Here is a 14,935-nt window from a genome sequence, read left to right on the forward strand (position 1 = left end):
CGATGACAGAGGAGCGTGGGGTATTTCAACAGAAAAGCGGATGTGTTTAATGAGTTCATTGTGTAACCTTCCTACTTGCATGGACGTTTCTGTTGTACAACAGATTGAGATAAGAAGCAGATCAATAAGGGAAGATTTGATGGAGTTAATTGCAAACTATTGAAGGCATCATGAGTGCCAGAGAATGGTCCTCTTTTATCATTTAGAGAGAATCAACAGCCAAATGTTGCTTTACCAAATGCACTGGCAATGTATTATTTTCTTTTAAAGCAGAAATGTGAAGTTTATAATCTTATATTACACTTCCATTCATTCTTTTTATTTGAGCTGTAAAGTTGTTGTCGTTTTTATGGTCATTTTTGGTGTAAAGTTTTATGAAAACAAAGTTGTTAAGTTGGATTTTCAAACCTTTTAATTATTTATGCAAGCAATTAATTATTATAATGTTTTTTTTTTTTTTTTTTTGGAAAAGTTGGAACAAGTCGATTGAGCTCAGCATTTATTGAACACATTTCTTTAATGTTTATGGGAGTGATTAAATTACTCAGATTTATTCATTGGTGACGGGTGTATTGAGGATGAGTAAGAAATGTTTAAAAGTAGGCTTTAGTCAAAAGTTATCAATGGCTGGAATCAAACTGAACTGACGAATCTCCACATTTGATGTGTATTTTGGACAGGTTCACTTGGACTGTATTTTCCTCAAAGGGTGTACATTGAGAGCATCTACGTGGGTCAGCCGCAGGGATCACCAGTGCTTCAGGTCCATTCAATGCTGGAAAGCTCTACAGAGAGGCCCTATTTCTTCCTGTGCTCCCACAGAGACACTTATGCATCATGGTTTCACATGGATGAGGCATCTGGGGTCCTTTCAATGAACAAAACCCTGGAGTGGAGCGACTTCAGTAGTATACGTAAGTTTGACATACAACTTTATTTGCTTGAATGCTTCCTTATATAGCAGTTTCGTCTGTATACATTTAATTTATATACAAACTTTTTATTTCAGAGTGTGAACTATTGTACTTTTGCTCAATATTTTGCTGACATAATCACATCATCTATTACAGAACATTGTTTTGATGTCAAAAAAATAAAGCAGACTGAGGCATAATTTTTATGCTTAACGTGTACATACTGCAAATAAAGGTTTTTTCTTTTTCCCCCAGTAAGAATATCTAAACATGCTTAAAACATATTTCATTTGATTTAACTAAGATAAATTTACTTGAGATCCAAAAAGATAATAAATCTCTCTTTTTTTTAGAGAATGTCTTCATTAAGTTTACAAATTGCATTTCTCCTTTATGTGTATCTCACTAAACTAAAATGTGTTAGATTCATGCTTAAAACAAGAAATAAAATTCCATTGAGTTATTAAGTCTTAATTACTCTCTTTATTAAGCATTACAACTCTTAAGCAATTTTGCTTCAAAAGTAATTTATTTGTTAACACTTTAGTTTAGGGTCCAATTTTCACTATTAAAGTTGCTTAATGCATATTACTACGATTTTGTCTGTTTACTTATAAAGCACATATTAATGCCTTATTCTGCATGATCCTATTCTACATCCCTTAATCCAATTTCTAACCAATACCTAAACTTACAACTACCTTTCAACTATTAATAAGCAGTAATTAGGAGTTTATTGAGGGAAAAGTCATAGTTAATTAGTTAATAGTGAGAACTGGACCCTAATCTAAATTGTGACCATTTATTTTGTTTTAAGGACGTGTAGATATTTTTTCTAGGAAAATTACTTTTGTAGCCAAATGTAATGTTACTATGTATATTTACAGACAGTGTTTATAGAGAGCCTTGTCATGTGAACAGTGGGATAAATGACACTCTAAAGGACTCAAAATCATGCCTCGTGATATCTCTCCTCCAGGTAGCAGCTCGGGCAGGTCCAAGAAGGATCTCAACCTGAAGGTCGGAGTCTCGTCAGTGCCCCTGCAGAAAGTGATGTGCACGTTCCTTCCCACAGTGGAGGTCAAACTGGTGTTCATTAATGACACAGCGCCCTCCTGTGGTCAGGTCGATCTGAGCACGTTGTGCTACCCTGATAAGGTTTCAAACCCCCACATCACAGAGAACCGTATGGCAGGGGCCTTGCGGCAGCTCCGGCGCTATACACGCATGAGCATTTGCCCCAACTACACCATCACTTATGGAGTGGAAGCAGGTACAAACCGAACCCAGTGTAAATGTCAATGCTTTTCTGCATATCACAGCACTGTAGCAAATTAGCCCAAAAGGAAATATTAATAATTATATTATAATATATATATATATATAATATTATATAATTACAACTAGTTAAATTTCATTATAAATATTTAGATCAGCTGTAAGAATTAACTTGATGTAGCAGAATTCATACCCCTTATGAATTCTTAATGCTTAATGTGCTTAATGTGGGATGCTTAATGTGAAATAATGGGACAAAGTTTGATACTTGCATGTCTCACCCATTTGAATAAAAGTGTATTGATGCAGTTTGTTGAGGCTCCAGTTGATCTTTGCTGAATTTGTCTTGATGAGAGAGAACCAGTTTGAGTCAGAGGATCTTTGGTGAATAGAGAAAGAACTTCTATAGCTCAGCGTCATCATCACAACAGCATTTCTCAGAATCCTTGTGATCTTGTGATCAGTGGTATTTAAACCGTAAGGATGTCACACCTCTTGTGGGTCAGTGAGCCAATGGTATCTTAAACTTTTGAAAGGGAAAGTTTATGATCCTTGGTCTTCTAGCAGGGTGTTTTGCATATGGAATTTGCTTTGAGAAAATATTAAAGATTCTTATAATACTAATATGCTGGATAGGTATCAACATATAATTTAAATCAGGGGTCTCAAACTCAACTTAACTGGGGGCCGCTGGAGGTAGAGTCTGGGTCAGGCTGGGCCGCATCAAGTATTCCACAAAAAAATAGTATTCAAGTATTCCAAAAAAGGAGCACAACTGATCCAATCTTCTCAATATTTATTATTAACGTTTCTTCTGAACTGTTCCTCTGAATTTGAACATTCCTTTCTGTACATGATTGGTTCTTCATGAGCTGTCCTTCTGACAGTTGAAGTTCATTTTACAAACTTTCTTTGTCTATAACACATATTTGTGATATTTATATTTGCTTATGTCCTTTTTATTTTCTTTATACAACACATTAATGATATTGAATGTTTTTTTTTTTTTTTTGGAAGGCACATTTCCTTTTATTATACTTAGAAAAACAATTATTGCTTTTGAAATACAAATATTTGCAGTCATGTCTGCCCGTCTTATTGAATTCTTTCTACACATGTATAGTGTCTCAAATTACTGACTGCACAAATCAAAGCAAACCTTCTTATCAACCTGTTGGACACATGTTACAAGCTCAAAATGATTATTCTCACATTGGTTTAGAGCAGGGTCTCTCTCCAACACGTCCCTCGCGAGCTACCAGTAGCTCGTGGTCTGATTGGTGGCAGCTCGCCAAGGGGCCGTTCACATATCGCGCTCACATATTTTGCGCGCTCAAGTTCGTTATTTCAAATGTAGGCGCGCGGTAAGCGCGCTCATAATTTAAGTGACGCGCTCATTTTTTCCAGGCGCAGTATGTTTGTACTTCGCGGTTGTCTATGACAACTATTGACAACAAACCCAACGTGTCACGAGACTATCTATGGTAGCCCATAAGGGATAAAAAAATATATATATTTTTAAAACGCGGCACACGCAACGACGGGCCGCACTAACATTAAACTTTAATGTCAAGTAGGGGGCCACAAAATATCACCCTGCGGGCCGCAAATGGCCCGCGGGCCGCGAGTTTGAGACCACTGATTTAAATGATCATTCAGGAATTTAAAATAGAAACTCATAGATACCAAACATGGTATACATGTGATCTTGATTAAGTAAGGCTAAAACATTCATTCAAAGAGTTTAGATTAATACACAAAACACTATAAAAGAACATGATTACATAGGACGATTGGATACATGACTATTCATATTTCAAGTGTTCATATATAGAGAGGCTGTAGGATTAGGATGGACTGTATAGACAAATGGTATATTTAGAGTGAAACTACATTCCTTTGATTTGTAAACCAGTCTTATTTTGAAGATTTGTCTTTGTTACCATGGTAAACAGAATATGGTGTTAGCTGCAGTTCAGGGTAGTTCCATAGAACTCTACCTCATGGTGTGCTCGTTTGGTGAGGGGTATTGTGGATTATTTGTCAAATATAACAAATAGCTATGTGTCTGATCTGTCTTAGCACAGTGAGATTAATTTTCTGTTATTGCTTGTATTCAATTCAGAATCTCCAGTTCCATTTGCGGTCGACAGCTCCACTTCAGAACTGGTGGTCACTGCACCTGTGGACCGTGAGGAGAAGGAAGTGTACCATCTGGATATTGTGTGTATGGTACAGACAGAAGAAGAGGTGTGGAAGTACTTTACTTCTCTGCACTTGAACATCTATGATGAGGATGATAATCCTCCTTACGTGAATGGGACTGACAGTGAGGACATCATAATAGAATTCAACCGCAGCGAGGTGTGTATCAGGCACTGTAACCACAACTATCTGGGAGACTTTTTGAGTTTATATATGAAGTATGAGAGTGAGTTAATAATGGTAATCTGTTTTCTTTTATAGGGTACTGTCTATGGAACTCTGTTTGTATATGACAGGGACACAACGCCTGTTTATCCCACAAACCAAATTCAAAACAAATTGGTGGGCACCTTAATGACGAATGACTCCTGGATCAGAAACACTTTTACTATTGAACACAAATTTAGGGAAGAAAGGGCCATTTTTGGCAATGTCCGTGGGACGGTTCATGAATACAGTGAGTAAAAAAAAAATAGTTTTAACATTGCACAGAGTAATTTTTCCTTATTGATTTTTTTGTTACAAAATTATTTTTTTTCAAATTTGAATTTAAAACTTTTTGACAATGTGAAAAACCATGTACACATACATGCGATGAAGCCTCCAGTAGCCTAATGAAAGTAGTTTAACTTTATATGGAGTGGATCGCCTAATTGGGGCCATGGATCCGCCAAATAGTAACTAACCTACATCAGCTTTTATACCTCCTGAGTGGAGAGCGGAGCATTTTAGTTGCTGCAGACCGCACAACTGACTGATCTAAAACCTTCATATCGTCTCTGTAAATGGCCGAAACCACTCACTAAAACTAAAACGCCATTGTGAGTCCTGAAAATTTACAGGTGTGTGTTCAGTTAAAAGATGCAGTTGTCACTCTCTTTAATAAACAAACTGTTTGTGAACCTAAGGCTGAAAAACACTACACAATTTTTTTCCAGATTCTTGCCCTGATTTACAGTCTGGAGGAGTCAACGCTAGTCGACTCAGAGACACTTTGCAGAATATGTCCAGTCATAATTGAGATTTAAAGAAAATCATGTATTGTGTGATGTGTAGTTTAGCTTCAGACTTTGATTCCATCCAGTCTGAGGATATTAAACACGTTTGATATTTTGAGCTGATTTTAGATCACATATTGTTTTCATTTGTCATGCACCTTCAGCTTTTCTTTGTATATGAAGTTTCTGATGCCTAGTGTTTTGAAATTTGTTCAGTCATGCATAGTGTATTCCATCCTTAACTGTTTAAAGCTCTGAAATACAGGACTGTTGCTGTATGAATTTGACCTATAAGTCCAAAACGACTGTCATTTGAGCCGATGAAACTATTACTGAGTGCACTTTTAATAATTGAATAGCTTTTTTAAACATAATATACAGCATTGTGCTTTATTCTGTCTGCCCTCAGAGCTAAAACTCAGTCAGAATCTGTCTGTGACGGAGCAACGTTCATTTCAGTTGGACTACCTGGTCAATGACACCACTTTTCCGGGCCCCGAGGGAACAGTGCTGTTACATTTCAATGTGACTATCCTGTCGGTTCCTATTCGCTTCTCCAATATCACCTACTTCTTCACTGTCTCAAAGAAAGCAACGACATACTCCCAGGTGCTTTAATGATGTTTTTATTCATTTTGAACATGTGCAAGCAGGAGTAGAGAAGTGCTATTATAAATATTAAAATACACAATATTAAATATTAAAGAAACAGACTCCTGAAGAAAATACCAGTCTTCGCAAAAGAACACTGTTTTATATAGTGAAAAGAAACATTTTAGGTAAGCTTAGAGTTTATGAAATGTCATGTCAAAGCTGGTACAAATTCAGTACCGGTACATATAACATAATACGGCTTTTTAATCCCTATTGCTGTGACAAGAAATACTAAATCAATCACATTTCACTTGTATCAATACATTTCGATACCCCTGTTTTCAAGTGCATGTGGAATTATGTTTTGTTGTTGTTTGTGCTTTTTTATTTTATTTGACAATTTTCATATAATAAGTGAAATTACAATTCCCTTCACATATTACTCCAGATGATCCCCACTTATGTGTCATTTGTGTCTTTATTAGATTGGAGAAGTATGTGTGGACAACTGTCTGAAGTTTAAGGGCATTGATGTCACATATCAGTTAGAGATCGCAGACAGGAACATCTCTGCTGATGCTCAGTCGTGTTACATGGCAGTTAGCCTTGCACAGAACCCAAATGAAAAGACCGGTGTGCTCTATGTGAATGACACTGAGGTGTTACGCAGACCAGAGTGCCAAGAGCTGCAGTACGTGGTTATTGCTCAGGAGCAGCAGAACAAGTTTCAGCCCAAGACTCAGCTCGTCATCATTTTTGAGGGTGAAGGTAAGGTCAAAAGTTTGCAAGAATATGTCCATGAAAACCGGTCATGAACCATAGGTGTGAAAGCAACAGTGTTGATCCAGGTGCTAGTGGGATTGTGATTTTGTGCTCCGCTTTTTCCTATCTGACTGTGCCGTGTAGCAGATCTCATGAGGATGGATGAGCTGCGGGTTTTGGCTTGTGCAGAGAAGAGGCAGCGAGGGGAGTGTGAGGCGTCTCGAGGCCTGGGAGCCCCTACAGGCAGATGCCAGTGGAGACAAGGCAAAGATAAAGGTTACCCACAATACCCTTGACTTCTAAAGTGGCATAGAATCAAATTCACTGCACTTACCATATTACTGTGGAGCTGTTTTTTATCATTCGAAAGGACACATTTTTTGTCATTGTGTTACCTTTGCAGGAATATCTAAAAAATACTCCACCTGTTCCCCTGACCTCCGTACGTGTCCAGATGGTTACTGTGATGCCATTGAGAGCAAAAACATATCCATATGTCCTCAGGATTGCTCCAGTGAGTCAAATTTAAAGTTGTATTGTGCTTTGTGGATTTCCATATATTACTGTCAAGTTAAGCATAATTCTGCAGTTGTGCTTTTAGGAAGTGCATCAACCACGCTATAAAAAAATTTGTTGACTCAACTCATATATTGTTTCTTTTTTTGCATGGGCTTTTTGAGTTTGACTTATTTAGAAAAGTCTATCTGACACTTATAAAGTAATCTGACCTGGTTAAATTTAGTTATGAAAACTGAACATAAATTGGATAGTTACATAAACTTCACTTTAGTTAGCTGAACTTAAATTGGAGAGTTATGACTTCACTTTAATTAGCTGAACTTTTAAGAACTGAAGCTGCAAAGCTGCTTTAATCGATACACAGTTATTTTGAATGTATTAGTACTAGAATACTAATTTGTAAATTACATTTGACTAGACTTAAATTATGGCAAATTTAAATCACAGCAATACATTTCAATACACAATTACATTTGTTGCAATAACAAGCACATATAAAGGTATCTTACGCCTGCCTCAATGTGTCTTAATAAAGCAATAAGAACGTATGTCACCACCTAAAGTTAAAGAAAAATTAAATCATCTACAAAATATTCTCGGGGCATGAACATTTTGTGAAATTGATTAAAAAATGCTAGCTGTGGCGGGGAAAGAGTTAAGTTTAGTTTACTACAATTAAAAAATATTTAAAGCCAGCAAAAAACCTAGTGCAGTTGTTTCAACCTAGTTGAGGACAAATAAACTTAAATTTTCTTGTTGTCTGGACTAGCTATAGATATGTCTACATAAAAAATAGCAATAACTAAATAGCAAAAATATTTGATGTGTAAGATTTTTTCTTTTATCTTTTTGTCAGGTCAGCCCATAATTGGGGGTTACGAGAGGGACCTGTATGGAATCAAAGCTGGACATGGGACCTGCTACTGTTTTTCAGGAAAGTGCTTCTGTGAAAAGGATGAATCGGAAGGTGAGCTATATGATTTTTTTTTATACAATTTTTCATCAGAAGCTACATAAGATATGTTTCCATTTCCCAGAAGTCAAAGTAAGTACAATTTGCCTCGATCATTCAATTCAAAAAGTTTACACCCCCCGTGTCTTATCAGTGTGTTGCCTTTTTGAGCATCAGTGAATGATTTCACATTTTGTAATAGTTGTGTATGAGTCCCTCAATTATCCTCAGTGTGAAAGGACAGATCTCAAAAGTATTACTGTTGGAAAGGATTAAAATATGCAGAAGATGCTAGAAAATCTAGAAGGAAATATGCAGGACCTAAAGGATTTTTCTGAAGAACAGTGAGCATTTTAACTGCTCAGGACAAACAAGGGACTCATGAACAACTATCACAAAACATAAAAGCAGTCCTTGATCATCCAGGTAAAGACACAGGGATTAGGATCAGAGATTAAGATTAATAACTTTTGAACTGGTTAATTTGTGTAAATTCACTTATATTGTCTTGTGGACAATATGTAAACATCTGTTATGTGAATCAGCTTATTCGGGACTCTGCAAAATAAAAAAATAACATGCATTATTTATGATATCTTATTTTGTAAAAAATTATTAACTTCTTGCATATTCTGCAAGGGGCATGTAAACGTTTGAGCAGAAGAATTGTGTATATATAGAAAGAGAGGGAGAGAGAGAAAGAAAAAAAATTGCAATGTTTTGTTTCTAATTGTTTTTCAGAAGCTATTTGTGATGACATGTGCAAGACCGTCATTGCAACTGGTGTCCTCCTATCCTTCATTGTCTCCATCCTCCTGTCCTCGTACTTTATCCACCGTTATCACAAGAGCACACCTAAGCCGCCCATCGCCTCAGCTGAAATGACGTTCCGCCGGCCGGCCCAGTCCTACCCAATCAGTTACTCAGCCAATAACGTTCGTCGAGCTTCTCTCGATTCCATGGAGAATCAAGTGGCCATTGACACCTTCAAAATACCCGTATGTATTGCTCAGTGTCTTCACTTAGTTTTCAGTTTTTATATGAATTTTAACTGATTAATGAAATTAGCATTAATGAGATTGTTTCTGTTCTGATGAAGAGTACCCATTTTTTTTTAATAATTTCTGTTAACAGGAAGATCCAAAGTGGGAGTTCCCACGAAAAAACCTAGTGCTGGGTAAGACTCTTGGAGAGGGAGAGTTTGGAAAGGTTGTGAAGGCCACAGCTTTCCGGCTCAAAGGAAAAGCTGGATACACTACAGTTGCTGTAAAGATGTTAAAAGGTATGCAACTGAAAATCCATGGTGCAGATGCAGTTTTGCATTTGATCAAATCACTTTTTAAAAGCTGGATGTGTTGGACAAATCTGTCTATAATGACTTTTAAGCATCCATCTTTTTTCACCACAGAAAATGCATCTCACAGTGAGCTTCGAGACCTCCTGTCAGAGTTCACATTGCTCAAGCAGGTTAATCACCCTCATGTAATAAAAATGTATGGAGCTTGCAGCCAGGATGGTAAGACATTTTATTTAAAAAAACAACAACAACTGTATGTTCAATTTGGCATGCATTTGTTTTTGCTTTGCTTTGTGCTTACACAAGTTCCTCTGTTCAGGTCCATTACATTTAATTGTTGAATACGCCAAGTACGGCTCACTGCGGAACTTCCTGAGAGAGAGCCGGAAAGTTGGACCAAGCTACATGAGCAATGATGCCAACCGCAACTCAAGCTACTTGGAAAACCCAGATGAGAGAGCTCTGACTATGGGTGACCTCATCTCCTTTGCATGGCAGATCTCCAGAGGAATGCAATACCTGGCTGAAATGAAGGTATGTCAGCGGTTTCGGGAATATCCATCACAGAATATCACATTTTAAAGATATGTTATAATGTAAGAAAATGTCTTTAGCTTGTGCACAGAGACCTTGCTGCCAGGAATGTGCTAGTGGCAGAGGGAAGGAAGATGAAAATATCGGACTTTGGTTTATCTCGAGATGTCTATGAGGAAGATTCATATGTGAAGAGGAGCAAGGTGATACTTTTGTTCAGTTTAATTAACTACATCAAACTTATTATATTCTATCGTTCAGAGATGATTGAATATTAGTATCATTCTGTAAAATAAAATATGGTTTAATGCAATTATACATGTGTTAGACTTTGTCATAATGTGCTCTCAATTTCTAGGGTCGTATTCCTGTCAAATGGATGGCTATAGAGTCTTTGTTCGATCACATCTACACCACACAAAGCGATGTGTAAGTTATGGTTTCATGCAACACCCGTAAACTCTAAAGGCCCGTTCACACCAAGGACGATAACTGTAGCGATGATGAAAAAGAAGTAGTTCTAAAAATTGTTCTAAATATAAAAGAATAGCAGAGTTGACGCCACAGAGTTCACACCAGATAACGGCACAGAGGAACGAAATATAGTCCCCCTTTCAGAATGATTTTGCCATCTGATGAAAAAAAACAGAACGATATTGTGCGTTGATGGACGCTAGTATAGTTATCATTATGGTTATCTTTATAGTTATCGCTCTTGGTGTGAACGGGCCTTAACCGTAGCTAACATATATCTTTACAAACAATCACCACTTCATATTTTACATTTGAAGAATTCGTTTATTGGAATGGGATTTCTTCCATGACAACTTTTTAATACAATCTCTCTCTAATTCCTTTCATTAGCTGGTCTTTTGGTGTCCTCTTATGGGAGATTGTGACTCTGGGTGGAAACCCCTACCCAGGCATTGCTCCGGAACGGCTTTTCAACCTTCTGAAGACAGGCTACAGGATGGAGAAACCGGAGAACTGCACAGATGAAATGTGTGTTTAACAGCCATCATGTCATCAGTTGAATGTATTGTAGAATTAAGAGCAGAATGAACAAATTATGTTCCAAAACCGCCATGTCATCATGGGATAGATTATAACATTTTAACATTTAAGTTTAAAATTTTGCATTATGTCTTATGCAATCTTATGGACACAACAATTTACTTATTTTGTGTGTATTTTTTTCTAAATTTCACTTGTATCATTTATTTAGGTGTGACAATCAGAGATGTTGTGTATCAGGTGATGAATGCTCTGTTATGTGATGTAGGTACAATCTGATGCTTCGTTGTTGGAAACAAGAGGCAGATAAGCGCCCCACTTTCTCAGACATCAGCAAAGAACTTGAGAAGATGATGGTGAAAAGCCGAGTAAGAACTGAATGAGCGCTTCCTCTCACATACAGTCACACACAGGCACAAATCCAAGCAAATCAAAACACTTCCGGATGAAATGACAACCTGAGTTGAACCTGACTTCACATGTATAAGTTAAACATTGCAAGTTCAAAAGTATTTACACACTTATTACCTTATACATAAAATACTGTTCAAAGGTTTGAGGCCAGTAAGACTTGTTTTTTTTAAAAAGTGGCAGTAAAGACTTTCATAATGTAACAAAAAAAAAATGCTGCTCTTTTGAACTTTCAATTCATAAAAGAATCCTGAAAAAATGTATCACGATTTCCTTAAAAATATTAAGTAGCACAACAAATATAATATAATATATTATATAAATATAATAAATGTTTCTTGAGCAACAAATCAGCATATTAGATTTCTGAAGGATCATGTGACACTGAGGACTGGACTAATGGCTGCCTAAAATTAAGCTTTGCCGTCACAGAAATATATAGCAAATAGTTAGTATAAGTAAATAGTTGTTAAAATAGAAAAGTTATTTTAAATTGTAATATTTTACAATATTACTGTTTTTACTGTATCATATAATGCAGCCTTAGTGAGCATACAAGACTTCTTTCAAAAACATAAAAAAATCTTACTGACCGCAAACTTTTAAACAGCAATGTATGTTTATTCTTTTGTTGTTATAATGATGAAGAATTCCTCAAGGTAAGGCATAATGTAAAACAATGGATGAACACAGAAGAACCCTCCTGCAGAGAGTAAAGGTTTTCGTCCATTTTCAACCATCATAACCGAATGTACTTATAACTTAGAATAAATTAAATGTCAAACTGACTTTATTTATACTTAATATGCTATCATACATTTTATTATGCTAACAATTCACAATTACTATCATTTGAAAATCTACTGTCTAGTGAGGGATGTTCACTAGTGAATAAAGACAAATGTCATCATAATGCAAATCCTGCTCAAGAATTATAAAAAAAAAATTTATGAAATATGTGATAACATTTAATAACTCTGTTTCACTTCATCAGGACTATCTGGATCTCGCGGCTTCCACACCAGCAGACGCCCTGCTATATGACGACTCCCTCTCTGAAGAGGACACACCCTTAGTGGACTGTAGTAACGCCCCTCTCCCTCGAACCCTCCCCTCCACTTGGATTGAAAACAAGCTCTATGGTAGAATTTCCCATGCATTTACTCGATTCTAATACAGGGAACAAAAACAGTTTTTGTTTGTGCCTTCCATAGGAAGTGCTGTGATTGTGCTAACGGCATGGTTGCCAGTGACTTATGAATACTGCTCGTGTTTTATAGATTCAGTTAGAGCTGTAGTGTCTGGATCTAGGGATCAGATGTTTCATTTGGACCTGCTTCCGATGTACTCTATTATTTGAAATATTATTTTTAATTTTCCAAGTATTATTAATATTTATAAAAAATAAATCAATTTTTACACATATAGACACAACTTAAAATGTACTATGTTCAGTGAGAAAAATATATTTTAAGATGTGTTTAAGATTTACATCATATGTGAAATTTTTATTGGTTTGCAGCGCTTTAGGTTGAATTTTACATTTGAAACAGGTCCCGTGTGCCCTGGATGTGCGCTCTCTGTAATATCCTGAACATATTACAGAAAATTAATGTTTAAAGTAGATGGAGTCCATTCTGAAATCAGTAAGGCTTTTGAATTAAACTCTTCTTTTAGAGCATAATATGCAAGACTTTCTTAGCTTTCCCTAAAATGATGGCATTAATAGTAGAATAAAAAAGCAATAAAATGGCCAGCAGTAAGACAGTTTCTATGCATGGGCTCTTTGATGTCTATTATTTTTGGGAGTACACACACACACACACAACCTTTTAGTAGAGCACCGATTATGTTTCAGTTAAAAGCATGTACATAGAATGCCAAAGACAACAGGAGCCACAATACTGATGTCATGATGACGTCATAGAATATACTGTATGATGTCACCACAGTGGAATATTGACATGAATGACCAAAAAGCACTCAAAAAGGACCAAAGAATGATTTCATGCTGTTTTATGTAATTATGTTCAAAAGCTGAGCTGAGTTTGGTTTGAGAGCCTTACTGTCTAGACTTAATGCTTCCTCGGTGCAGAAAAATGATATGTTCTCGTTTTTAGGCATGTCATACCCGAACTGGCCAGAGAAGAGCCCGGTACCTCTCAACAGACTTGATGCCACTAACCCTGTCTTTACAAGATATGCCAATGATAGTGTTTATGCAAACTGGATGGCTTTGCATTCTCCCGCAAAAATTGTGGACACGCTCGATAGTTAAAAACGCAAACCAAAATCATTGGTGGAAAAGACGTGGGGGGTGGGGAGATGTGTATATTTATATGATACTGTATATATGTTGTATGATGATAAAGTCGGTTCCCTTTTATTTCTGCTGTTGTGTTGAAGATGGGAGGGTGGTAAAAGATTTCAAATTGGCTGGAATTGCATAAAACATGCTTCAAGCAGCTCATAGGCGATTGTTACCACAAGGCCCTGTTGGCCATGTTGTGTCACTGCATGACTCTGTACAGTTTAATGTCCATGTTTAAGTGCCTGTGCCGCTTCTGTTAGAGAACACCAGTTATAAATGCATGGCCGAGACAATCTTGGTCCCACTCCAGGAATTAAAGGGAGCTTCTTTACCATCACCAACTGCAGATGTTTGCCTCAAAGACTGGACATGGGATGGGATGGGATGGGGGGGGGGGGAAGAAGCCAAGTTTGTTTCTTCTTGATCATGCATCAGGATATGACAGAAACAATTACTTTTTGTTTTTTAAATATTCATATTTCGCCTTGTGCTAACTACGAGTTATGAATATTTCCCGTAACAGAGTATGAATATGTTTAATTTAATGTCATATGGTGGTTTAATTTTTATTCCTTGTAAAGACATTATTTGTTCAACAATAACTAGGCCTACAATGCATAAAGCTGAGTGTGATTCCTCATTATGTTGTCAAAACAATACATTTCAATAAATAAAACTGTTTGAAGATGTCAAGGTTTAATTTCTGTGTTTGTTATTTCATTATCAGACTTTATGAAAGAGTGAAAGAATAATTATAATTATTTACATAAAAAGATTAAAATGTTATGACATCTGTCAATTCATGATTCATACACTGTGTGACCACAAAATGAATGAATGATCTGAAAAGCAAGCCCAAATAGCCTACCCTTTGTACACTAAATTGGCCTGAGATCACTCAATTTGTTTTGTTCCCCTATGAATGGGGAGATTTATTTAAATCAGACACAATAAAAGTTTTTCCTGACATGTACACAAAGTGGAGCAGCAGCACGAACACAAAAAATACAACTAAAAAAAGACATGAAATGCAACTCTAAAAAGGAAGTGGGTTGATTTTCAAAGCAGACTTTCAAAAGTGTCCTAATTATAGGTTATTTTGTTCACCATAGTTTGTTTTTAACAATTTGTAAAACATCTAAAGAC

The 14,935-nt window shown here is 36.4% G+C and overlaps 1 protein-coding gene across 5 annotated transcripts in view; it reads left to right on the forward strand.

Annotated features, from left to right (window-relative positions):
• ret (ret proto-oncogene receptor tyrosine kinase) overlaps positions 1–14,177 on the forward strand; it is a 63,214-nt gene extending 49,037 nt beyond the window's left edge. For 4 of the 5 annotated variants that reach the window (XM_056257046.1, XM_056257044.1, XM_056257047.1 and 1 more), the window contains 19 exons: positions 681–914; positions 1,894–2,187; positions 4,318–4,556; positions 4,659–4,854; positions 5,805–6,004; positions 6,475–6,757; positions 6,896–7,027; positions 7,155–7,265; positions 8,127–8,237; positions 8,964–9,220; positions 9,357–9,504; positions 9,631–9,738; positions 9,839–10,053; positions 10,134–10,256; positions 10,412–10,482; positions 10,918–11,055; positions 11,336–11,435; positions 12,473–12,620; positions 13,599–14,177. In XM_056257046.1, the coding sequence (XP_056113021.1) occupies positions 681–914; positions 1,894–2,187; positions 4,318–4,556; positions 4,659–4,854; positions 5,805–6,004; positions 6,475–6,757; positions 6,896–7,027; positions 7,155–7,265; positions 8,127–8,237; positions 8,964–9,220; positions 9,357–9,504; positions 9,631–9,738; positions 9,839–10,053; positions 10,134–10,256; positions 10,412–10,482; positions 10,918–11,055; positions 11,336–11,435; positions 12,473–12,620; positions 13,599–13,756 (3,266 nt within the window). In that variant the 3' untranslated portion in view covers positions 13,757–14,177. The remainder of the gene's footprint in view (positions 1–680; positions 915–1,893; positions 2,188–4,317; positions 4,557–4,658; positions 4,855–5,804; positions 6,005–6,474; positions 6,758–6,895; positions 7,028–7,154; positions 7,266–8,126; positions 8,238–8,963; positions 9,221–9,356; positions 9,505–9,630; positions 9,739–9,838; positions 10,054–10,133; positions 10,257–10,411; positions 10,483–10,917; positions 11,056–11,335; positions 11,436–12,472; positions 12,621–13,598) is intronic. The other variant, XM_056257045.1, reaches the window with a different exon arrangement.
• The last annotated feature ends 758 nt before the right edge of the window (positions 14,178–14,935 follow it).

This window comes from Rhinichthys klamathensis, unplaced genomic scaffold (genome assembly GCF_029890125.1).
Source record: "Rhinichthys klamathensis goyatoka isolate OS25496 unplaced genomic scaffold, OSU_Roscu_1.1 h1tg000135l_1, whole genome shotgun sequence".
Classification (NCBI taxonomy): Eukaryota; Metazoa; Chordata; class Actinopteri; order Cypriniformes; family Leuciscidae; genus Rhinichthys; species Rhinichthys klamathensis.